Source organism: Oncorhynchus clarkii, chromosome 32, assembly GCF_045791955.1.
Source record: "Oncorhynchus clarkii lewisi isolate Uvic-CL-2024 chromosome 32, UVic_Ocla_1.0, whole genome shotgun sequence".
NCBI lineage: Eukaryota > Metazoa > Chordata > Actinopteri > Salmoniformes > Salmonidae > Oncorhynchus > Oncorhynchus clarkii.
The window spans coordinates 26,108,176-26,135,854 of NC_092178.1; the positions used below are offsets into that span (position 1 = coordinate 26,108,176).

A 27,679-nucleotide genomic window follows, 5' to 3' on the forward strand; every position below is an offset into this window, starting at 1 on the left:
CACTTTTCTGTCTGCTGCCAGTTGGACTGACAGCTCTCTGTAGCCAAAGGCACTTCACAGCTGGACTCTGTCCCTCCTTCCCTACTTAGCTGTCATTTCCTACAGCCACATCAGCTGGACCATAACGTTGACAGTGATTGTTTGGGATGTGTGTGTGTACTTTGTGTGTACGGTGTGTGTGTTTGTGTGTATATGGAAGGGTGTGTGTGCCTCAGGAGCTGTCATCTCCAACCACTGTTGACAAAGATCGTTTGGTGAAGAGTTCTGTCAATGGGGTAGTGTGGTCATGACAGTGATTGTTGTTTGGTTGTGTGTGTGTGTGTGTGTGTGTGTGTGTGTGTGTGTGTGTGTGTGTGTGTGTGTGTGTGTGTGTGTGTGTGTGTGTGTGTGTGTGTGTGTGTGTGTGTGTGTGTGTGTGTGTGTGTGTGTGTGTGTGTGTGTGTGTGTCTGTGCGCGTGGTGTGTGTGTGTGTGTAGTTCTGCAAATGGGGTTGTGGCAGCACATTTTTGGTGGGGTGAGGTGTGTGTTTGTGTGTGGTCTTGACAGCAGTTGTTTGGAGATTTTGTTTAGACGATATTACTTTGAGGACTAGAAAGTTCCCAGAGACTCCTGGGCCCGTATCCATAAAGCATCTCAGAAAAGGTCTCAGGAATCCTGTTAAAACCTGAGTGTACAAAACATTAGGAACACCTGCTCTTTCCATGACATAGACTGACCAGGTGAATCTAGGTGAAAGCTATGATCCCTTATTGTTGTCACTTGTTAAATCCACTTCAATCAGTGTAGATGAAGGGGAGGAGTCGGGTTAAAGAAGGATTTTTAAGGTTTGAGACAATTGAGTCACAGATTGTGTATTGTTCATCCATTCAGAGGGTGAATGGGCAAGACAAAACATTGAAGTGCCTGTGAACGGGGTCTGGTAGTAGGTGCCAGGCACACTGGTTTGTGTAAAGAACTGCAAAGCTGCTGGGTTTACATTCTCAACAGTTTCCCGTGTGTATCAAGAATGGTCCACCACCCAAAGGACATCCAGCCAACTTGAACACAACTGCGGGAAGCATTGGAGTCAACATGGGCCAGCATCCCTGTGGAACACTTTCGACACCTTGTAGAGTCGATGCCTCAATGAACTTAGGCTGTTCTGAGGGGGAAAAAAGGGTGAAACTCACATCTTTGAGATGGCATTTCTGACCAAAAACACATTTTGCACATTTTTACGTTCAAACGGCTCTCCTGTGAAGTCGTGACTTGCGACATACGCTTAGTTTCCTGAAACGGGTCACAAGTAGAGTCCATGCCCCAACGATTTGAGTCTGTTTTGAGGGTTAAAGGGTGGGTGAAACTCAACATTAGGACGGTGTTCTTAACACATTCACCATTCCCGTTTAACAACTTTAAATCGCTCTGACACAGTTGGCATCAAATCACTCGCTGATAATGTTGCATAAAATGTTTGAAAGGTCTATCATTTTATCGACTACAATCAATGTTATCATAGTCCCTAGACGTCTTTACTTCAGGCATTTTTTAAGGTGTTGTTGCCCTCCAAAGGGATAACTTGAAATAACATGATGTAGGTTAATTATATAATCCAAAGAGAAATATGTGATTATTTATTAGCCTATGTGGTTATAAGCATGATCATGTAGGCATATCATGTGGAATAGGGCTCATGTATTGATCATATAGACATTTCTAAAACATTCTTTCAACAACTCCAAAGCAATTGCATGTAGAGCGTGAACCACTGACTGCATTCTCTATTATCAAGATACCTGCTGGTAACTCAGCTCATGAGGTGTCCTAAATATCTGTCGACTAGGTGGGACTCTTATGACTAAAGAGGCTTCATGCATAGCTTTTATTTTTACCTGTAAGAGTAGGAGTAAAATGTCTCTATTCTCAGCACTTAACACACATTTTCTAGTCTGAGATGCTTTGTGGATATGTCCCCTGGTCTTAAGAGCCTTCAGTGTAATGTTCACATGGTGAGGATGCTCTTGAAACTCACAGTGGGCTGCACAGTGTGTTGCGTGTTTCATCAAACTCATTTTTCATGTTCTATTCATTTAAGTATCACCCCCCATGTTCAAAGAGCAGCTTGCATCTAACATCTATTACCAAAGGAGAGCTCCTCCCGTGTTTCACTTTGTGCTGAGTTTACAGCAGATATAGTTCTCTTCATCACTGTCTGCGAAATAGAGGTTGTGAAGAAAGTGTAGCAAAATGGCTACTGCCTGTGCAGACATTTTCTTCGGAAAACAGGAGGTATCTAGAGTACCTGTGTGGGGAGTTTCTTGTACTTTTTACATGTAATATTCTCCAATGTATTTTCAATCACATACTTTCAGTATGCGCTAGTGTTGGGCTAGGTAATGGCATTACTTTTTGGTGAGGGGTTAGCTTTTAGGCTTTGTTCTATCCAATCCAACCAGTGACTTTGTTGCAACAAGCCTCAGAACACCTTGTCATTCTGCATACTGTGGTGTGATAGGGGTGATTGGGCTCTTATACAGCTTATTCTACATTATATTTCCATTTTCTATAATAAATATATTGTTTAGGCTACAAAATAGTTCAATGGACAAAGTATGGATTTGTTTTTTACAGCTGTTCATCAAAACACACTTCAAATCACTAGAAGTACTTTTGCTGATTCAAATAGACATTTATCATTGCACATTTGTTAATATGTATATATTATTATTTATATTAGTATTTTTATTATTACACATTTTTATTGTTTGTTTTGTTTTATTACACGTTGCATATTTCTGGTCTGCTGTAATTCTTCGTCATTCTGCATCATTAATTAATGTCAGATGAGAGTCATTACGTTCATTAGGTTCTCCAGCCCTAGTTTTAAACTGTGAAAGCCACACTATAATTTGATAGCTTATTTCCTGGTTCGCATGTTCATACAGTGCCTTGCAGAAGTATTCAAACCCCTAAGATCTTTTCACATTATTGTGCTACAAAGTGGGATTCAAATAATTGTTTTGTCAATAATCTACAAAGAACACTTTGTAGTGTCAAAGTGAAAGATCTTTGTTGTTCTGTGTTGGATAAATCATAACTAGGCAAGCCTAAATTATTTCAGGAGTAGAATTTGGCTTATCAAATGACATAATAAGTTACATGGACTCACACTGTGTAATAGGCGTTGGCATGATTTCTTTATAACTAACCCTTCCTCTGTCCCCCATACATAAAACATCTGTAAGGTCCCTCAGTCAAGAATTGAATTTCAAGCACAGATTCAACTACAAAGACCTGAGAGCTTTTCAAATGTTTCATAAAGAAGGGAAGTATTTGGTAGATGGGTAACAATAACACATCCGACGTTGAGTATCTCTTTAAGTATGGTCAAGTTAATAATAATTATGCTGTGGATTATGTATTAAACCACCCGTACACATCTAAAATACAGTCGTCCTTCTGAACTGAGCTGCGGGACTGGAATGAAGGAAAATGAAAGGGAAATGGGAGACCTAGTCAGTTATTCAACTGAACGTATTCAACTGAAATGTGTCTCCCGCATTTAACCCACCCCCTCTGAATCAGAGAGGTGCGTGGGGGCTGCCTTAACCGACATCCACGTCTTCGTGCCCGGGGAACAGTGGGAACCTGCTCAGGGATGTTACCATGAGGCCATTGGTGATTTTAAAACAGCTACAGATCCAACAGAGGATGGGTCAACAACATTGCATTGACTCCACAATAATGACCTAAACGACAGAGTGAAAAGAAGACCTGTCACGGCCGTCAAAGGAAGTAGACCAAAGCCCAGGGTGGTGAGCGTACATATTCCTTTTATTTTGAATGACTCCGACAAAACCATGCAAAAACGACCGTGAAGCTTAAGTGCTATGTGCCACAAACAAAGTTAACTTCCCACACTGAAAGGAGGGAAAGGGCTACCTAAGTATTGTTCCCAATCAGAGACAACGATAGACAGCTGTCCCTGATTGAGAACCATACCTGGCAAAAAATGATAGAAAACAAAAACATAGAATGCCCACCCCAAATCACACCCTGACCAAACCAAATAGAGACATAAAAAGGCTCTCTACGGTCAGAGCGTGACAAGACCACAAATATACAGAATACAAATATTCCAAAACATAATTGTTGTATGCAACAAGACAATAAAGTAATACTGCAACAACAACAAAAAACACAGCAAAGGAATACACTTTTTTTGCCTAAATGCAAAGCCTTATTTTTGGGGAGAATCCAACAACACATTACTGACTAATTGCCTCCTTATTTTCAAGCACGGTGGTGGCTGCATCATGTTATGGGTATGCTTGACTTCTGAGTTTTTCAGAATAAAAATAAATGGGATGGAACTAAGCACAGGCAAAATCCTAGAGGAAAACCTTCTTCAGTCTGCTTTACACCAGAGACTGGGAGAGGAATTCACCTTTCAGCAGGAGAATAACCTACAACACAAGGCCAAATCTACACTGAAGTTGCTTACCAAGAAGACAGTGAATTTTCCTGAGTGGCCAAGTTACAGTTGACTTAAATCTGCTTGAAAATCTATGGCAAGAGCTTGAAAATAATAATGGGAAAATATTGCACAATCTACATGTGCAAAGCTCTTATTGACTTACCTAAGAAGACTCACAGCTGTAATCAATGCCATACGTGTTTCTAACATGTATTGACTCAGAGAGCTGAATACTTACACAATTACTTTATTTTAGTAATTGTTTTATTTTTATTAATCTTTAAATCTTTCTTCCACTTTGACATTACAGAGTATTCTGTGTAGATTGTTGACAAAAATGGCAATTCAATTCATTTGAATCCCACTTTGTAACACAATACAATGTGAAGAAATGCAAGGGGTGTGAATACTTTTGCAAGGCACTGTATATCAAACGTTATATGTTTTAAGGCATAATGCAATATTTAAAGTGCATAAATCAATATAGTAAACATGACGACTTATTTTTTATGCATTATTAATATCAGTACCCCTTTAACGCCAGTTATGCAACAGTTTTGAAATATTCCTGCTTATTTTAATGTATTTTTTATAAGTATGGTTGGATAAGAACAAGTCTATGCATTTAATGGCATTTGATGTGTTATTTTAATATGAAGGTTTCAAGGCTAGGGTTGTTAGGGAATAAGATTAATTCATTAAATATATTTTTTCAATGTTGTTCCTACTTGTTGTTCATACATCTCAGTACTGGTCCAGATGCTTTAAAGTGTTGGTTTACGTGTCAGGAGATAACACCTAACACAAGCCAAAAGGTACACTTGTTTTCCCCAACACTTGAGTTCAAGTGTTAAATCACTGTCTTTAACCAGAGAGAAACCAGAGACAGCAGGGGGGGATTGGATGGAGAGGAATCCTGCAATACTCTACCTTCTATTCATTATCATCATCGTTACTGACCAAACATGTTCCCACAGAACTTTCTCTGAACTGGAATATTACAGATCTTTACATAGCAGTCTGATCTGGGGGTTGGGGTAGCCTGGCCCGTGGGTGTGGCTGCATTAAGAGCTGTGACATTTAGCCCATTAGGTCCAGTCCTGAGCCTCCAGTCCTCCCGTGCTCTGTGCCCCCGACCCACCAAAGCATTGCTCCTCTTCTGGTTCCGAGTAGGCTATTGAGCCATGAAGTTAATTCCCCTGGTCCACTCTGACCACCCCACCTCATCGGGTGAGCCAGCAGCAGACCACAACAATGCCTAACAGCTAGGTCTCAGCTCACTACCTTCTGCTTCTCAAGCATTCCTCTCCTAAAATGTGTATGTGGTGTGTCATGTCCATGTTGTTTACCCATGTGTTGATGTTGTCACTACTTTTGCTCTGTGTTGCCTCCTATATGGTTTATCTATGTGATGGGAGGACTCATGTAGTTATGCTATCCTATCCATGCCTTATCTCTGGAGCTGCAGGTAGCCTAGTGGTTAGGTGTGGGCCAGTAACCAAATGGTTGCCGGTTCAAATCTCTGAGCTGACTAGGTGAAAAATCTGTCAATGTGCCCTTGAGCAAGGCACTTAACCCTAATTGCTCCTGGGCTGCCATCAATAATGGCTGATTCCTGGCTCTGACCCTGCTTTCCAAGGGTGTCTCAGGGGAGTGGGCTATGTAAAAAACAATAAAAATGTCCAATTCACATGTGTGAAATAGGACGAATGTAAGCACTCACTTAATGACCTTTTCTGTTCATTAAGAGGCAGTAGTTTGGTACAGCAGTTTGCCTTGTAAAAGCAGACTGGCCCACCACAACCACAGTAGACGTTCTCCCCAGAGACATGGTGGTGGGAACAGTGAAATCAGCTCTACCAGTCGCCACAGAAGGAACTGCTCTGGCGGTTTAAAGCATGCTGTGCTCTACAAGTGGTGTCTGTGATTCTAAACGGTGTGTCCCGAGAGGCTGGAAAACAATAGAGCCACAGTAGTAGAAGAGAGCACACACACACACACACACACACACACACACACACACGGAAGGGCTGCAGTACAGTGGATTTTCATGGCTTGCATAGCCTAATAAACCCCAGAGTTGATCAACACTGTGCTCACAGCTCCCCCTGCAGTTCACAGCAGGGAATGGCATCGCTTGTGTGTGTGTGAGTGTGAGTATGTGTTTGTATGTCACTGTGCAAAAAGCTGAACTATAAATAGCCCTATGTGAACAGTGATAGTCACAACATCCAGAAGTGTGAGGTAACGGGCAGTAGCGTAGAATGTGAGCAGTAGCTTAGAATTAGACCCTGTGTGTGCAGCGTGAGCACGAATACCTACTATAAAACGCGTCTGTATGCGAAAGATGTTCCCTGTTATACGTTCCAGCTTCTTGAAAAATGTGCGACTTATTACTTACAATTAAGTTGAACCAAATTCTCAGCTTCTCTCTCAGGCTAATACCGACAGAATCATCCATGCTTTTATTGAAAACAGGCTTGACCACTGTAATGCTCTCCTGTCTGGTCGACCCCAGAAAGCCAACTGCAAAACATTCAGAATGCTGCAGCACCGGTACTGACCAAGACCAGACACATTACACCGGTTTTAAAGTCTCTGCCCGGGCTGCCTGTGAGTTTTAGACGACATTTTATGATTCTTCTGTTGGTTTTTAAATCAGTCCACAATTATGCACCCCGATACATGTCAGACATGCTTTAAAGTGATGTACCCAGTAGGTCCCTCAGGTCCTCTGGCCTTTTAACTATCCCAAAGCCCAGGACCATGAGGCATGGAGAGGTAGCTTTTAGTTATTATGCCATCAGCCTTTGGAATAGCCTGCCAGGGAACCTGAGGGAGGGCCAAAACTGTGGACATATTTATAAGTGGTCTTAAAACACACATTTTTAGCTCAGCTTTTCTTTGGGGTGCTTTTTAATCTTTCAATTTGTATTGTCATTATTTAGCTTTTTTATCCTCTGATGTTGAGTGTAGTAAATATCTGTTTTTATTTACATTTTATTTACGTGTTTTCCTGTGAAGCGAATTATGTTGCATCCATGTCTGAAATGTGCTATATAAATAAAGCTTGATTTGATATTCTGGCAAATGTTCAGCATGTGAATGCTTATGTACTGTGATTATCATTCATGCAGTTAGGAGAAATAGAGAGAAAGAGAGCCGTACTATGACCCTTTCCACTGCACTTCCCTCCCTTCTGTGCAGTTACTGTTCTGCAGTATCTGTCTGGTTTGCGGAGCTCCCTCCCGGCAGAACAGCCCTCCAACTGGAGAAGACAGGGGTAAGTCAGGGGCCAGGCAGAGACTAATGATCCGGGCCCCAAGAGTCAAAAGGGGGCCACAGACCACTAGCAAAAAGCTGGTTTTCCACGACAGTTGGTTAAGGAGGGCCTGTTGGGTAAAGTGTGGAGATTTATCATACCAATCCCTTTATAACACTACAACCTGTCAACATCAGACTAGTTACCAACAAGAGATTTATCATACCAATACTTTTATAACACTACAACCTATCAACATCAGACTAGTTACCAACAGGAGATTTATCATACCAATACCTTTATAACACTACAACCTATCAACATCAGACTAGTTACCAACAGGAGATTTATCATACCAATCCCTTTATAACACTACAACACTACAATCTATCAGCATCAGACTAGTTACCAACAGGAGATGTATCATACCAATACTTTTATAACACTACAACCTATCAACATCAGACTAGTTACCAACAGGAGATTTATCATACCAATACCTTTATAACACTACAACCTATCAACATCAGACTAGTAACCAACAGGAGATTTACCATACCATTACCTTTATAACACTACAACCTATCAACATCAGACTAGTTACCAACAGGAGATTTATCATACCATTACCTTTATAACACTACAACCTATCAACATCAGACTAGTTACCAACAGGAGATTTATCATACCAATACCTTTATAACACTACAACACTACAATCTATCAACATCAGACTAGTTACCAACAGGAGATTTATCATACCAATCCCTTTATAACACTACAACACTACAATCTATCAACATCAGACTAGTTACCAACAGGAGATTTATCATACCATTACCTTTATAACACTACAACCTGTCAACATCAGACTAGTTACCAACAGGAGATGTATCATACCATTACCTTTATAACACTACAACCTGTCAACATCAGACTAGTTACCAACAGGAGATGTATCATACCATTACCTTTATAACACTACAACCTATCAACATCAGACTAGTTACCAACAGGAGATTTATCATACCAATACCTTTATAACACTACAACCTGTCAACATCAGACTAGTTACCAACAGGAGATTTATCATACCAATCCCTTTATAACACTACAACCTATCAACATCAGACTAGTTACCAACAGGAGATTTATCATACCAATACCTTTATAACACTACAACCTATCAACATCAGACTAGTTACCAACAGGAGATTTATCATACCAATCCCTTTATAACACTACAACCTGTCAACATCAGACTAGTTACCAACAGGAGATTTATCATACCATTACCTTTATAACACTACAACCTATCAACATCAGACTAGTTACCAACAGGAGATTTATCATACCAATCCCTTTATAACACTACAACCTGTCAACATCAGACTAGTTACCAACAGGAGATTTATCATACCAATCCCTTTATAACACTGCAACCTATCAACATCAGACTAGTTACCAACAGGAGATTTATCATACCAATACCTTTATAACACTACAACCTATCAACATCAGACTAGTTACCAACAGGAGATTTATCATACCATTACCTTTATAACACTACAATCTATCAACATCAGACTAGTTACCAACAGGAGATTTATCATACCAATCCCTTTATAACACTACAACCTATCAACATCAGACTAGTTACCAACAGGAGATTTATCATACCAATACCTTTATAACACTACAACCTATCAACATCAGACTAGTTACCAACAGGAGATTTATCATACCAATACCTTTATAACACTACAACCTGTCAACATCAGACTAGTTACCAACAGGAGATTTATCATACCAATACCTTTATAACACTACAACCTGTCAACATCAGACTAGTTACCAACAGGAGATTTATCATACCAATCCCTTTATAACACTACAACACTACAATCTATCAACATCAGACTAGTTACCAACAGGAGATTTATCATACCATTACCTTTATAACACTACAACCTGTCAACATCAGACTAGTTACCAACAGGAGATTTATCATACCAATCCCTTTATAACACTACAACCTATCAACATCAGACTAGTTACCAACAGGAGATTTATCATACCAATCCCTTTATAACACTACAACCTGTCAACATCAGACTAGTTACCAACAGGAGATTTATCATACCATTACCTTTATAACACTACAACCTATCAACATCAGACTAGTTACCAACAGGAGATTTATCATACCAATCCCTTTATAACACTACAACCTGTCAACATCAGACTAGTTACCAACAGGAGATTTATCATACCAATCCCTTTATAACACTGCAACCTATCAACATCAGACTAGTTACCAACAGGAGATTTATCATACCAATACCTTTATAACACTACAACCTATCAACATCAGACTAGTTACCAACAGGAGATTTATCATACCATTACCTTTATAACACTACAATCTATCAACATCAGACTAGTTACCAACAGGAGATTTATCATACCAATCCCTTTATAACACTACAACCTATCAACATCAGACTAGTTACCAACAGGAGATTTATCATACCAATACCTTTATAACACTACAACCTATCAACATCAGACTAGTTACCAACAGGAGATTTATCATACCAATACCTTTATAACACTACAACCTGTCAACATCAGACTAGTTACCAACAGGAGATTTATCATACCAATACCTTTATAACACTACAACCTGTCAACATCAGACTAGTTACCAACAGGAGATTTATCATACCAATCCCTTTATAACACTACTACACTACAATCTATCAACATCAGACTAGTTACCAACAGGAGATTTATCATACCATTACCTTTATAACACTACAACACTACAACCTATCAACATCAGACTAGTTACCAACAGGAGATTTATCATACCATTACCTTTATAACACTACAACCTATCAACATCAGACTAGTTACCAACAGGAGATTTATCATACCAATACCTTTATAACACTACAACCTATCAACATCAGACTAGTTACCAACAGGAGATGTATCATACCATTACCTTTATAACACTACAATCTATCAACATCAGACTAGTTACCAACAGGAGATTTATCATACCATTACCTTTATAACACTACAATCTATCAACATCAGACTAGTTACCAACAGGAGATTTATCATACCAATACCTTTATAACACTACAACCTGTCAACATCAGACTAGTTACCAACAGGAGATTTATCATACCAATCCCTTTATAACACTACAACACTACAATCTATCAACATCAGACTAGTTACCAACAGGAGATTTATCATACCATTACCTTTATAACACTACAACCTATCAACATCAGACTAGTTACCAACAGGAGATTTATCATCCCATTACCTTTATAACACTACAACCTATCAACATCAGACTAGTTACCAACAGGAGATTTATCATACCAATACCTTTATAACACTACAACCTGTCAACATCAGACTAGTTACCAACAGGAGATTTATCATACCAATCCCTTTATAACACTACAACACTACAATCTATCAACATCAGACTAGTTACCAACAGGAGATTTATCATACCATTACCTTTATAACACTACAACCTGTCAACATCAGACTAGTTACCAACAGGAGATTTATCATACCACTACCTTTATAACACTACAACCTATCAACATCAGACTAGTTACCAACAGGAGATTTATCATACCAATACCTTTATAACACTACAACCTATCAACATCAGACTAGTTACCAACAGGAGATTTATCATACCAATCCCTTTATAACACTACAACCTATCAACATCAGACTAGTTACCAACAGGAGATTTATCATACCAATACCTTTATAACACTACAACCTATCAACATCAGACTAGTTACCAACAGGAGATTTATCATACCAATCCCTTTATAACACTACAACCTATCAACATCAGACTAGTTACCAACAGGAGATTTATCATACCAATCCCTTTATAACACTACAACCTGTCAACATCAGACTAGTTACCAACAGGAGATTTATCATACCAATACCTTTATAACACTACAATCTATCAACATCAGACTAGTTACCAACAGGAGATTTATCATACCAATCCCTTTATAACACTACAAACTGTCAACATCAGACTAGTTACCAACAGGAGATTTATCATACCATTACCTTTATAACACTACAACCTATCAACATCAGACTAGTTACCAACAGGAGATTTATCATACCAATCCCTTTATAACACTACAACCTATCAACATCAGACTAGTTACCAACAGGAGATTTATCATACCAATACCTTTATAACACTACAACCTATCAACATCAGACTAGTTACCAACAGGAGATTTATCATACCAATCCCTTTATAACACTACAACCTATCAACATCAGACTAGTTACCAACAGGAGATTTATCATACCAATACCTTTATAACACTACAACCTATCAAAATCAGACTAGTTACCAACAGGAGATTTATCATACCAATACCTTTATAACACTACAACCTATCAACATCAGACTAGTTACCAACAGGAGATTTATCATACCAATCCCTTTATAACACTACAATCTATCAACATCAGACTAGTTACCAACATGAGATTTATCATACCAATCCCTTTATAACACTACAACACTACAATCTATCAACATCAGACTAGTTACCAACAGGAGATTTATCATACCAATCCCTTTATAACACTACAACACTACAATCTATCAACATCAGACTAGTTACCAACAGGAGATTTATCATACCATTACCTTTATAACACTACAACCTGTCAACCTCAGACTAGTTACCAACAGGAGATTTATCATACCATTACCTTTATAACACTACAACCTGTCAACATCAGACTAGTTACCAACAGGAGATTTATCATACCAATACCTTTATAACACTACAATCTATCAACATCAGACTAGTTACCAACAGGAGATTTATCATACCAATCCCTTTATAACACTACAACCTGTCAACATCAGACTAGTTACCAACAAGAGATTTATCATACCATTACCTTTATAACACTACAACCTATCAACATCAGACTAGTTACCAACAGGAGATTTATCATACCATTACCTTTATAACACTACAACCTATCAACATCAGACTAGTTACCAACAGGAGATTTATCATACCAATACCTTTATAACACTACAACCTATCAACATCAGACTAGTTACCAACAGGAGATTTATCATACCAATCCCTTTATAACACTACAACACTACAATCTATCAACATCAGACTAGTTACCAACAGGAGATTTATCATACCAATCCCTTTATAACACTACAACACTACAATCTATCAACATCAGACTAGTTACCAACAGGAGATTTATCTTACCATTACCTTTATAACACTACAATCTATCAACATCAGACTAGTTACCAACAGGAGATTTATCATACCAATCCCTTTATAACACTACAACCTGTCAACATCAGACTAGTTACCAACAAGAGATTTATCATACCATTACCTTTATAACACTACAACCTATCAACATCAGACTAGTTACCAACAGGATATTTATCATACCAATACCTTTATAACACTACAACCTACCAGGAGAATACCAAGAGAAGAAAATAAGGTACACAACCTGTATGTAATGTCAGGTCATTGTATGATGAAAGGTTAACTACTGGCTAAGGCCACATGCAGTAGCTCCTCATTATGAGTGGAAAGGGGGGCAGAGAGTACTTTGTGTAAATCAGGGGAGGCTGCTGAGGGGAGGACGGCTCATAATAATGGCTGGAACGAAGCAAATGGAATGTCATCAGACACATGGAAACCATGAGTTTGATGTATTTGATACCATTCCACTGATTCCACTCCAGCCATTACCACAAGCCTGTTCTCCCCAATTAAGGTGCCACCAACCTCCTGTTGCTTAGCAGCACTTAACAACCTTAGTGTGGTGCTGGGCACTGAGCATCAATAGACCTGTAGACCTTCCACAGTGACAACTGGGACTGGGAGGCAGGCTAGGTACAGAGATAGAGAGGGGGGAGAGAGAAAAGAGAGCACGCACGCACACACACACACACACACACACACACACACACACACACACACACACACACACACACACACACACACACACACACACACACACAGGGAGAGCTCTGATAAATTGGTAATATTCCACAGAGCAGAGCTCTACTCATTTCCCTTGTCTCTGGCTCCATGTCTGTTAATCAGAGCTGAATATGGCACAGTGGGAGACATGGTGGCTCTATATGCAACCAATCAGCTGAGCAGCAGAGTAGAGGCACTAGGGAGTCAGAGGAGGGCACTATGTCACAGACTGGTCCACTATGTCATATACATTACTAACTTAGTGGAGGCTGGAAGGGATGAGGAAGTACACAATAATTCACAGTGTTCCAGTCTGGCCTGACACATTTCTAGGAAAGGTGGTGTACAACCCTGGAGGAGGTACCACCCTGGCTTCTGAGATCACTGTGTTAAATGACAGCATCAGTGAGTGTGTGTTTATGAGTGAGTGAGTGAGTGAGTGAGTGAGTGAGTGAAGGAGAGAGAGAGAGAGAGAGAGAGAGAGAGAGCATGATTGAGTGAAGGAGAGAGTGAGAGAGTGAGAGAGTGAGTGAGAGAGTGAGTGAGTGAGTGAGTGAGTGAGTGAAGGAGTGAAGGAGTGAAGGAGTGAAGGAGTAAAGGAGAGTGAGTGAGTATGTGTTTGTGAGTGAGATAGTGAGTGAGTGATGAGTGAGTGAGAGAGAGAAAGAGAGAGAGAGTGAGTGAGTGAGTGAGTGAGTGAGTGAGTGAGTGAGTGAAGGAGTGAAGGAGTGAAGGAGTAAAGGAGAGTGAGTGAGTATGTGTTTGTGAGTGAGATAGTGAGTGAGTGATGAGTGAGTGAAGGAGTGAAGGAGTAAAGGAGTAAAGGAGAGTGAGTGAGTATGTGTTTGTGAGTGAGATAGTGAGTGAGTGAGTGAGTGAGTGAAGGAGTGAAGGAGTGAAGGAGTGAAGGAGTGAAGGAGTGAAGGAGTGAAGGAGTAAAGGAGAGTGAGTGAGTATGTGTTTGTGAGTGAGATAGTGAGTGAGTGAAGGAGTGAAGGAGTGAAGGAGTAAAGGAGAGTGAGTGAGTATGTGTTTGTGAGTGAGATAGTGAGTGAGTGAGTGAGTGAAGGAGTAAAGGAGAGTGAGTGAGTATGTGTTTGTGAGTGAGATAGTGAGTGAGTGAGTGAGTGAAGGAGTGAAGGAGTGAAGGAGTAAAGGAGAGTGAGTGAGTATGTGTTTGTGAGTGAGATAGTGAGTGAGTGATGAGTGAGTGAAGGAGTGAAGGAGTGAAGGAGTAAAGGAGAGTGAGTGAGTATGTGTTTGTGAGTGAGATAGTGAGTGAGTGATGAGTGAGTGAGAGAGAGAAAGAGAGAGAGAGTGAGTGAGTGAGTGAGTGAGTGAGTGAGTGAGTGAGTGTGTGTGAATGAGAATGTGATAGACAGAGGAATAGAGAGAGAGTATTCTCACTCAAATGCTTCTCATCGGATTCTGAAATCCATTATCGAATTAGCCTCAGAATAATACTGAAATCTATAATGTTATTTTGGCTCAATTTGTTTTTACTAATAACGTATTCGCCACTGTGTCTGCCACACTGCCACAAATTACTGACCTTGATATGATTGACATCCACATCAATACTCAACCTCTATAAAATCAATACTCAACCCCACTGGTTAAATAGCATCAATACTTAACCACACCAACTCTGTTATTGCTGAACATTCTAATTGTCTGTGTAGCTGTTTCTGTAAATAGCTTCAGTATAGGTTTATTTGATAGTTTCTTATAATTTAGAGGCATTTTCACAGTTTTGTCCACTCACTCACCTTGAGAAGGGTAAGGGGGCGTTACCCTTGGCAGATGTAAGCAGTAATGGCAGTAGCTCCACCTCGGTCTTTGATCGGTAAACGTTGAAACAAGCACTACTGTTTGTAGAAGTGAATTACTGGTCCCCTTGCACACATCTTTCAACGATAACTTTGAAGGTGTTGGGGTATATTTGCATGAAAAGACAACAATGATAATGCCTCATGAACAGAGCTCCAGTATATGCTGAATATACGTAAAACAGAGATATACACTACATCATTGCCCTGCTCCTTCCCCTCTCCTCCTTTATCCTGATACCTCTTCTCTTCAATATCCCTCTGTGAACGTTGTATTAGTGCTGAGTTGGCTTGCAAGCATCCGAAGACGTTCAATAAATTCCATGGTTATCCCGGTTGGAAGATTCCCGGAATCAGGAGGGAATAAGCAGGAAATTCGGAATCCTCCAACCAGAATTTCTGGAAAACCAGGGAATTTATTGAAAGTTCCCGGAATTTGGCTATCCTAGTACCGAGTGCTGTGTTGAACCATCTGCGACACCTCACACCCCAACGTGTTCGTTTGTGTGTTTCTTTAGTAACTCAGGGTGGCCCTTCTGGCATCAGTCTAGGAGCACCAGACACCCAGCAAGAGAAAGACAAACAAATCATGCCTCAGACCAAACACTTCAAAGCCTGATGCTTCCAGCATGTGTTCAGACGGTGGAAATGAGTAAAACATCATTATAAGTCTTTCTTCCCTTTGTTGTTGTTAAAGGACAAATTAGTCCCCTGTGCTTTAATGCTGTAATATAATAACCTACCCAACCCCTGTGTTTTCAATGAGACAATTGTGTGTGTGTGTGTGTGTGTGTGTGTGTGTGTGTGTGTACCTCACAGGAAATGTAGGGCAGAATGGATGAGTGGGTGTAGACAAGAAGGTTATCTAATAAGATTTTATCAAATTTGATATTTGAACGGCAGGTAAGACTGTATATATCTTAACATCCTGGTGTGTGTGTGAGTGTGTTTGTGTGCGCACTCGACTGTGTGTGTACGTCCCTGCATATTGGTTTGTGTTTGAGAGTGTGTGTGGGAAGTTTTCTGTAAACTGAGATGAAAGATATTGGTTTTGTACTTTCATCGTAGAGAAACTATATCTATTAAACAAATACTGCCAAGCATGGGCTTCATCCTTCACAAAGCATTAGTCTACTATAGACTACACATACTGAACTTTCCATATCAAGCAACAGCAATTGCAATGAGGGGCTATTGATACTATTTTACCATTGAGATATTTCATGTCATTCAGTTCATCTCCATTGGCTTTCCTCTCTACCTCTCTCTCAGGTTCTCCAGAACTATAAACAAACAGAAATTAAAGTTTCCTATTGTGGATTTTAAGGATACTTCATTCTGGGCCGTTGTGTCAACGTAGAGCCAGCCAGAGTCATGGAGGGAGTGTTTGAGTGTCTTCTCTGCACATGCTGTTCTGGAGTGCAGACAGTTAACTCATAGTTAGTTAGCTCTTGCCAGTGTGGCGACTGGTGACAGGTCCTCAGAAAGAGATCCACAAGGTGTTCGGCAGTCTAACTGCTGCTCCACCTCCTATCCTGCAGTCGAACTCTCCTGTCCTGACCTTCATTATAATTCCATGGCTCACAGGCAATTAATGTCTCCGGGCCACTGGAATAATGTGAGGTGGATTAACCTCCCAGAACAGACAAGTTAAAATACATCAGTTTTATCAACTACTCAAGTAATTAACCCTTCTCTGCACACCAACGAGGGGCCTCGATAGTAGGCACTTTTATTCAAAGTGACTTACAGTCATGCGTGCATACATTACAAGACATTTGATATGGTTAGGAATGACATGGAGAGCAGGTTCACCAACGTCTCAGTGTGAGAGGTGTTATGAGTAGCACTGTGCTGGGTTTTGTATTCTCTAGACCCACTTCAATTTGCATACCGCCCAAATAGGTCCACAGACAAGAGGACAGGAGGAATGCTTATGTTCATTGCCTAACTCTCAGCCTTTAACACCATAGTACCCTCCAAGCTCATCATTAAACTCTGGGCCCTGGGTCTGAACCCCGCCCTGTGCAAACCCCTCCTGTACTCCATGTTCACCCATGACTGCGTGGCCACGCACGCCTCCAACGTAATCATCATGTTTACAAATGACACATCAGTAGTAGGCCTGATTACCAACAATGATGAGACAGCCTTCAGGGAGGAGGTGAGGGCCCTGGGGGAGTGGTGCCAGGAAAACAACCTCTCCCGCAACGTCATCAAAATGAAGGAGCTGATTATGGACAAGAGACAGCAGAGGGAACACGCCCCATCCATATTTGACAGGCCCGCAGTGGAGAAGGTGAAAAGCTTCAAGTTCCTCGCCATACACATCACTGACAATCTAAAATGGTCCACCCACACAGACAGTGTGGTGAAGAAGGCACAAGAGTGCCTCTTCAACCTCAGGAGGCTGAAGAAATTTGCCTTGGCCCCTTAAGACCCAAACAGAATTTTACAGATGCACCATTGAGAGCATTCTGTCAGGCTGTATCACCGCCTGGTACAGCAACTGCACTGCCAGCAACTGCAGGGCTCTCCAGAGGGTCGTGCGGTCTGCCCAACGCATCACCGGGGGCACAGTGCCTGCACAGCAGGACACCTACAGCTCCCAATGTCACAGGAAGACCAAAAAGATAATCAAGGACGACAACCACCTGTGCCACAGCCTGTTCACCCCGCTACCATCCAGAAGGTGAGGTCAGTACAGTACAGTACAGTACAGAGACTGAAAAACAGCGTATATCTCAAGGCCATCAGACTGTTAAATAGCCATCACTAGCCGGCTACCACCCGGTTACTCAACCTTGCACCTTAGAGGCTGCTGCCCTATATACATCGACATGGAATCACTGGTCACTTTAATAATGGAACACAAGTCCCTGTAATGATGTTTACATACTGCTTTACTCATTTAATATATTCTAGTCGATGCCATCCTATTCAGCTGTTGGCGAATACTATTCTATACTACGTATTCTACATATATACGAAATATTTTATCCACATACTATCCATAATGTCTATACCTTCCATCACATACAGTATATATATACAGCACCAGTCAAAAGTTTGGGCACACCTACTCATTCCAGGGTTTTTCTTTATTTTTACTATTTTCTACATTGTAGAATAATAGTGAAGACATCAGAACTATGAAATAACACATATGGAAACATGTAGTAACCAAAACAGTGTTAAACAAATCAAAGTATGTTTTAGATTTTAGATTCTTCAAAGTAGCCACCCTTTCTTTGATGACAGCTTTGCACACTCTTGGCATTCTCTCAACCAGCTTCACCTGGAATGATTTTCCAACAGCCTTGAAGGAGTTCACGCATTTGCTGAGCACTTGTTGGCTACTTTTCCTTCACTCTGCACTCCAACTCATCAGCACTTCATCACTCTCCTTCTTGGTCAAATAGCCCTTACACAGCCTGGAGGTGTGTTTTGGGTCATTGTCCTGTTGAAAAACAAATGATAGTCCCACAAAGTGCAAACCAGATGGGATGGAGTATCGCTGCAGAATGCTTTGGTAGCCATGCTGGTTTAGGGTGCCTCAAATTCTAAATAAATCACAGACGGTGTCACCAGCAAAGCACCGCCACAAGTTTCTTCTTATTATTGGTGTCCTTTAGTAGTGGTTTCTTAGTGGTTGTTTCTTCTTTTCTTAGTAGTGGTTTCTTCATGATGGTCTGATTCACGCAGTCTCCTCTGAACAGTTGATGTTGAGAATTGTCTGGTACTTGAACTCTGTGAAGCATTTATTTGGGCTGCAATTTGAGATGCAATTAACTCTAACGAACTTGTCCTCTGCAGCAGAGGTAACTTTGGGTCTTCTTTTCCTGTGGCGGTCCTCATGAGAGCCAGTTTCATCACAGCACTTGATGGTTTTTGCTACTGTGCTTGAATAAACTTTCAAAGTTCTTGACATTTTCCGGATTGACTGACCTTCATGTCTTAAAGTAATGCACCTGAAATGCATTCCAGGTGACTGCCAAGAGTGTGCAAAGCTGTCATCAAGGCAAGGGGTGGCTACTTTGAAGAATCTCAATTATACCATTGTTGGTTACTACATTATTCCATATGTGTTATTTCATAGTTCTGATGTCTTCACTATTATTATTATATTATTATTATAAAAAAAACAAAACTGGAATGAATAGGTGTGTCCAATCTTTTGACTGGTACTGTATATATTCTGTTGACATTGTTCATCTTAATATTTATAGATTTCTTAATTCTGTTCTTTTACATTTCGATCTGTGTGTATTGTTGTGAATTGTTTGACTGTTGGAGGTAGGAACACAAGCATTACGCTACACCTGCAATAACATCTGCTAAATATATGTATGCGGCCAATACCATTTGATCTGATTTGATTATCTTGCCTTGAAATATTTGAGCAAAGATGATACAGGAGATACAGGATTCGCACCATGATGTTTGCTGATATCAAAGAGGTATCACACGCTTTGACTTGACCAACATAGTGTGTATGGATTTGTATAGAAGTCTTGTAAGTGTCATGTTAAATTGCTAAATATAAAGGCTCAGGGGAGTATTCAGCAATTGTATAGTCAAGTGCATCACCATTACACATCTATAAACACATACAAACACCCACGTACTCAGGCACCCACCCACACCCACTCACACAGACACACATAGACACACAGTTCTCTGCTCAGCAGAATAAATGTGTTGGTTCCCTTGACAACAACTGGTAATGGAGTCGTTATAGCAGGACAAACAAATTAGTCCAGCAAGTCTCCAATCAGAGTCTAGCACTAATACAAAACACAAAGTATCCAATCAGAGTCTAGCACTAATACAAAACACAAAGTATCCAATCACAGAGTCCAACACAGCAACACAAAACCAAGTATCCAACATCAAACAGGCACTTTAGCAGGCCAGCTCATAGAAGACTGTATATACTCTATGAACCAAGTCATTACTACAACAATTAGAAAACCATCCCTCTGGTCTGACAATCTTGCAAAATGAGACAATGTTTTACTGTACGCTATATTTACAGATGCACTCGTTTATTAGGAAAGCATAACAATATGGTTGTACATAACTGTTATTATAGAAACAAATGCCTTCAAACGATGTGCAGAGACAGAGGGAAGGAGCATACGTTTGTCTTCTTTGTTCCTCTAGTCAGTAGCAGGACTTGATGTTTTACTGTTAAAGCTCAGAGTCTAATACCGAGAGAAATGCAGAAAAGCTACATGTCCAACCTCTCCCCTATTATGGTTGAATCTGTTCAAGGACATTGGTAACAGCAGTTCTCGGGTCAGTGGGTTTCTTAACGTCTTAATTAAAGATGCATACTGTACGTTAGAGAAGTGCATCCTGTTAGCTTACCAATGTGTCATGGTCCTTATCCCGTTCTCTTTGTGAGACTGAGTACAGATAACATGAGGTTTGATGTCAGATACTCTGTGTGGAACTGAGTGAGGGAGACAGAGGTACTTGTTTCTGAAGGAGCAAAGTGGACACACACACACACACACACACACAGTGTCTGAAGCGGTAAAGATAATTGTATCAATATCTAATACGTGCCTTTGTATTAAATAGGACAGCTTTGATGGTTCGGTTATGTAAGAGTACAGTATCAGACACACTTGTTACTCAATAACCTAGTGGACGGTGTTGAGCCAATTTCAGCACAGTCATAATGTAGTGCCACAAATCAAATATGATTTATCCATTCATTGTCATGTCTGTCTGCCAATGTAACTCAGTACCACCTGATTACTCCCCAGGAATAATTTGAGCCATTAAAATCAATATTAATTAGGCTGTTGAATGTGCAAGAGGGAACGAAGACAGCTGCTTGCTGCTGTTAGAAGGTGTACACGATATAATAGCTGGAAAGACCCATCCAGAGATGTTTCACTTTTTAAAAAACACTATAAATAGGCTATGAATAACATTATCTAGCTAGCTCCTGTCTTTATAGTTGCAATGAAATGTTATGAAGCAATTTTGTTAAGAACATCCTCACAATCCTCCTGGTTATGGTTGGGTTTCTGTACAGCACTTTGAGATATCAGCTGATGTACGAAGGGCTATAAATAAATTTGATTTGATTTGATTTAATGCCCAAACAACTTGTGTTGGTTTTGGCTCTCCGTTTGGTCTCAGAAAATCCATTTAATCACTTAGAAGGTGTTGTCTCTCCCAACTTGATTGAAAGGCAGAACACAGAGCTGATGAAGATGAGGGTGATAAAATCAATAACATCCATCTGAAGGTGATTAATTAACACTGGCAAGGGGAGCAGCACAGCAAGGGGGTGGAGTGTAAACAGGGCATCTCTAGTAACATCTAATAGCTAGCTGCTGTAACAAAGGTGGTTCTCATGGACTTTTGAAGCTGGAGATGTCAAAGTAAATGCTGCTGGAACTGAGAAATATGGTCGTATCAGTGTTGTGATTGGGGCCCTAGTTGTATTTTTATGAATATCACAATTCTACTATCAGCATCAACACACCGCCATACACTGTAACTGATCTACATCCTAGTTGGCAGGTGTTCAACGACACTTTCAGTCATCTCTCTGTCTGTGTTGAGAGACACACAGAGCTGTGGAGGTTCCCTGATGTGGTGCACAACGGAGCAAGATACATTCCTACTGACAATGTGAGATGTGCACCTTTCTGCTATCAGATGCAAGTGAGCCAACCAACTCTTTCGGTGGCTGCTTGGAAAACTTTGACATACACTTTTAAGAAAATTCGAGGAGGAATATGAAAATCAGTCTGATAGAATAACTGTGTTTCATTTGTTCAGACAGAACAGTGTACCAGGCTCTGGGTTAATAATGCAGTTCATTCATTTTATGAATACCGCATGTCTACTGTATCACTGAGAGGACTGGGGTAGGAACATGAAGAAATAAAGATATGAATGAGGGCACAGTCATAGCTGCCGTTACACCATTTTTCAGCGTAACATTGTTGGCTATCTTCATAGTGCTAAACTTTTCACCTCGTGGAACAACATACTTAATCATTTGTATATATCCCACAAGGAATTCCGTTGCAGAAGGGCTGGGTTCATGGAGCTTTAGTGCAGGAGTAGGCTTAATCTTGGTCCTGGAAACCGGACCTTCGTTTTTTCTATGTGTACATTAATTGTAAATGATCATGTTTGGTTTCTCATGTTGGGGGAAGACAGTTCAAAGTTTTGTATCTGGTGAGATACAGTTCCTTCAGAAAGTATTCATACCCCTTGATGTATTCCACATTTTATTGTGTTACAGCCTGGATTCAAAATGGATTAGGACTTTTTTTCTCACCCATCTACACACAATACCCCAAAATGACAAAGTGAAAACATGTTTTTAGAAATGTTTGAAAATGTATTGAAAATGAAATACAGAAATGTCTTATTTACATACATTTTCACACCCCTGAGTCAGAACATGTTAGAATCACCATTTGCAGCGATAGGAACTGTGAGCCTTTCTGGGTAAGTCTCTAAGAACTTTGTACAATATTTGCACGTTATTCTCTTTAAAATTATTTTTAAAATGGTTGTTGATCATTGCTAGACAGACATTTTCAAGTCTTGCCATGGATTTTCAAGACGATTTAAGTTAAAACTGTAACTTGGCCACTCCGGAACATTCAATGTCGTCTTGGTAAGCAACTCCAGTGTTGATTTGGTCTTGTGTTTTAGGTTATTCTCCTGCTATAAGGTGAATTTGTCTCCCAGTGTCTGTTGGAAATCAGACTGAGTCAGGTTTTCCTTTTTGTCCTAAAAACCTCCCTAGTTCTTGATGATGACAAGTATACCCATAACATGATGCAGCCACTACCAGGCTTAAAAATATGAAGAGTGGTACTCAGTGATGTGTTGTGTTGGATTTGCCCCAAACATAAAATGTTGTATTCAGGACATAAAGGGAATTTCTTTGCCACATTTGTTTCAGTTTTACTATGGTGCCTAATTGCAAACCAGAGGCATGTTTTGGAATATTTTCATTCTGTACAGGCTTCCTTCTATTTCCTTTGTCATTTAGGTTAGTATTGTGGAGTAACTAAAATGTTGTTGATCCATCCTCAGTTTTTTCCTATCACAGCCATTAAACTCTGTAACTGTTTTAAAGTTACAATTGGCCTCATGGTGAAATCCCAGAGCGATTTCCTTTCTCTCCAGGAAACCGAGTTAGGAAGGACACCTTTATCCTTGTGGTGACTGGGTGTATTGATACACCATCCAAAGTGTAATTAATAACTTCACCTTGCTCAAAGGGATATTCAATCTCCACATGTTTTTTTTTAATGATCTATCAATAGGTGCCCTTCTTTGCAAAACATCGAAAAACCTCCCTGGTCTTTGTGGTTGAATATTTATTGACGCAAGACATTTAAGCTTTTCATTTTTTTTAATTTATTTGTAAACATTTCTAAAAACTTCATTCCACTTTGACAGTATTGTGTGTGGATCAGTGACACACAATCTCAATTTAATCCATTTTAAATTCAGGCTGTAACACAACAACATGTGGAAAAGTCTGGGGGTGTGAATACTTTCTGAAGGCTCTGTATATTAGCGTGGATCTTCAAAACAGTTTTCCCTTCCATTTGCTTGCTAAATAAGTCTAAATATAATGCAACACTGTGAACCGTGTGCCCTAATCTGCTACCTACTCAATCTAGTCCAGAGAAGCTGCAGGAGTAAAGCATATTGGGTCACGGGAGCACACTTTATATGCACATAAAATCCCATTCCCTGCTTGCTACAAATCAGATAGATCTTGTCCTGAGCCTATAAATATAATCATTCCTCACGTGCTTGAGTGGGTGGATGCCCATCAGGGAATGTATGAAATCAATAGTCAAGAAACACAAAGGCCAATAGACTAGTTCAGGTTACAACGGGTCTGTGAAAAATAGTAGGAGAGTAATGTATCTTGGTCAAAACAGTTGTTTCCATGGAAAAGAATGGTGGGTGTTATTTGGCAACAGCTTCGGTTGTTGTGAGTTAGACCTACATACTATGTCTGTTAGGGATACAGCAGAAATGGATTACGGAAATGGAACATGTATTCTCAGCATTGCCTTTCATATTCATATTCAAAACCACTCATGTACTGTACTGTATAGTAAAGCATGTATAGCCTACCCTACATCTGTGTTAGATCTAATCATATTCCATATCTGGACCATCAACAACACTATTATTATCTTTTTAGTTATGAGCACAGGTTGGGGTTATGTGTATGTGTATGTGTATGTGTGTGTGTGTGTGTGCGCGTGCGTGCGTGCGTGCGTGTGTGTGTGTGTGCAACTGCAGGCCTAAAGATAAAGTTGAATTATCCTAAAAGCCTTATTGGCTCCTGGACGACTCCTTGCTCATCCAATAACTCCTACATTTCCCACACTTCCCTGTAGCTCACAGGACTGGGAGAGGAAAGTTCCCACTAATTGGACAACCTTATAATCATTGGGCCGTACTCAGATGAATGACTGGACCCATTTCTGTGCTGCCCTCTTATTCAATACCGACCCTGTCTGTGGGGCTCAGCTCTTATTCAATACCGACCCTGTCTGTGGGGCTCAGCTCTTATTCAATACCGACCCTGTCTGTGGGGCTCAGCTCTTATTCAATACCGACCCTGTCTGTGGGGCTCAGCTCTTATTCAATACCGACCCTGTCTGTGGGGCTCAGCTCTTATTCAATACCGACCCTGTCTGTGGGGCTCAGCTCTTATTCAATACCGACCCTGTCTGTGGGGCTCAGCTCTTATTCAATACCGGCCCTGTCTGTGGGGCTCAGCTCTTATTCAATACCGGCCCTGTCTGTGGGGCTCAGCTCTTATTCAATACCGACCCTGTCTGTGGGGCTCAGCTCTTATTCAATACCGACCCTGTCTGTGGGGCTCAGCTCTTATTCAATACCGACCCTGTCTGTGGGGCTCAGCTCTTATTCAATACCGACCCTGTCTGTGGGGCTCAGCTCTTATTCAATACCGACCCTGTCTGTGGGGCTCAGCTCTTATTCAATACCGACCCTGTCTGTGGGGCTCAGCTCTTATTCAATACCGGCCCTGTCTGTTGGGCTCAGCTCTTATTCAATACCGACCCTGTCTGTGGGGCTCAGCTCTTATTCAAAAGCCATCTTGGCAAAGGGACATCAAGATGCTTTGGGGATTTTTCGCTGGGTATTATCTGTAAACAAATCTAAAAGCCAACTGGGACAGAGTTGAGATAATTGAGTTGATGATAAGTGGCTTGGGTGGGGCTGAGTTCTATTTTTAATTCAATCAATTGAGGAAATGAATGAGCTATTTGACTTGCTGAATGAACTGAATTGAAAAGTGAATTGAGCCCAACCCTGGCAGTTATCCAGCCATTGCTGTAACATACTGGTCCCGGTTTCTGGTTTGTTGTCTCTCTTTCAGGTTATTGCCATACTACTGTACCATAGATGTTAGGTCCTGATCACTGTCTGTGTCTTCTCTCCCTGCAGGTTATGGCCATGCAGCTCCCGGCACAGACGCGGGGAAGGCCTTCTGCATGTTCTATGCCGTCCTGGGGATACCCCTGACCCTGGTCATGTTCCAGAGCCTGGGCGAGAGGATGAACACCTTCGTCAAGTCCCTCCTGAAGCGCATCAAGAAGTGCTGTGGCATGCACATCACCGACGTTTCCATGGAGAACATGGTGACGGTGGGGTTCTTCTCCTGCATCGGGACGCTGTGCATCGGGGCGGCCGCCTTCTCCCACTACGAGGACTGGAGCTTCTTCCAGAGCTACTACTACTGCTTCATCACACTGACTACCATCGGGTTCGGGGACTTTGTGGCCCTGCAGAAGAACCGGGCCCTGCAGCGGAGGCCCCTGTACGTGGCCTTCAGCTTCATGTACATCCTGGTGGGCCTGACTGTTATAGGAGCCTTCCTCAACCTGGTGGTGCTGAGGTTCCTGACCATGAACAGTGAAGACGAGAGGCGGGACGCAGAGGAGAGGGCCTCGCTGGCGGGGAACAGAAACAGCATGATCATCCACATTCAGGAGGAGACGCTGGGGAGAGGAGGAGGTGCAGGGAGGAGGCGCAGGGAGACGCAGGGCCAGTTCTGCGCCGAGGTCAACGATGTGCCATCTGTCTGCTCCTGCATGAACTACCACTCACATGAGTTTGGTAGCTGTGGGGGAGAGATGGGAGTAGGGGGAGTGATGGGGGGTGGAGGAGGAGGGATAGAATGTGCCTTTTCCCACCAGAACTCCTTTAGTTCCCAGTTGAACCCCCACCAGTACTTTCACTCGGTGTCGTACCGCATCGAGGAGATCTCTCCCAGCACCCTAAAGAACAGCTTCTTCCCCTCGCCCATTAGCTCAGTCTCCCCAGGCCTCCACAGCTTCACAGACAATCGTCGACTAATGAAGAGAAGGAAATCTATCTGAGCCTAGTGCATCATAGTGTTTTGAACTATATGTTGCATTTCAATGTTTTTTCCTAAATGATAAAACGTTGAAATGGAACAGATCATCAGACTGGGTTGGCTCATCTACACAGACAACTCCTAGCTTTCCTTTTTTATATACAAGTACAATGCATCTCCAATGTTGCTCCTAACCAAATCTTATTTTAGAACTTCTTTTTTTCTCTCTTTTGGTTGGTATAAAGATATAATATATTGAAGCGATTCATAGGGATTGATAGAAGAGGAAGGAGCTTCGGAAAGAAATGGAAAACCGTTTTTTTCTTGTGAGGGATTCAACGCATGAAGCATGGATACTTATTTTCCCAGGAAATTGGCCCATCTGAGAAATACAAATCAGAACCATCAGATGTTATCACAACTTTCCTTATTGCCAGCTCATTCAAATAGTATAGGATCTTGGTAACAATGTACCAAATGATGCACACTTAGCATTGTAATGGAGATATGCTATTTTTTTAAAGTGAGTATGCCTGTTTCACCTTAACTTAAAATGATTGCAGTTAAGTGCTTTTGAAATGACTTAAAAAGCATCAGGTATTATTTTCTATAAGCAATTCTATCTAGGAAAAAAAGTAAAATGATTTATTTACAGAACAT

General features: G+C 40.9%; 1 protein-coding gene across 1 annotated transcript in view; it reads left to right on the top strand.

Moving 5' to 3' along the window:
* The window catches only part of LOC139392199 (potassium channel subfamily K member 9-like), a 39,144-nt gene extending 12,103 nt beyond the window's left edge, over positions 1-27,041 (top strand). Inside the window, exon 2 of the mRNA XM_071139993.1 lies at positions 26,107-27,041. Within this exon, the coding sequence (XP_070996094.1) occupies positions 26,107-27,041 (935 nt within the window). The remainder of the gene's footprint in view (positions 1-26,106) is intronic.
* Positions 27,042-27,679: the final 638 nt, after the last annotated feature.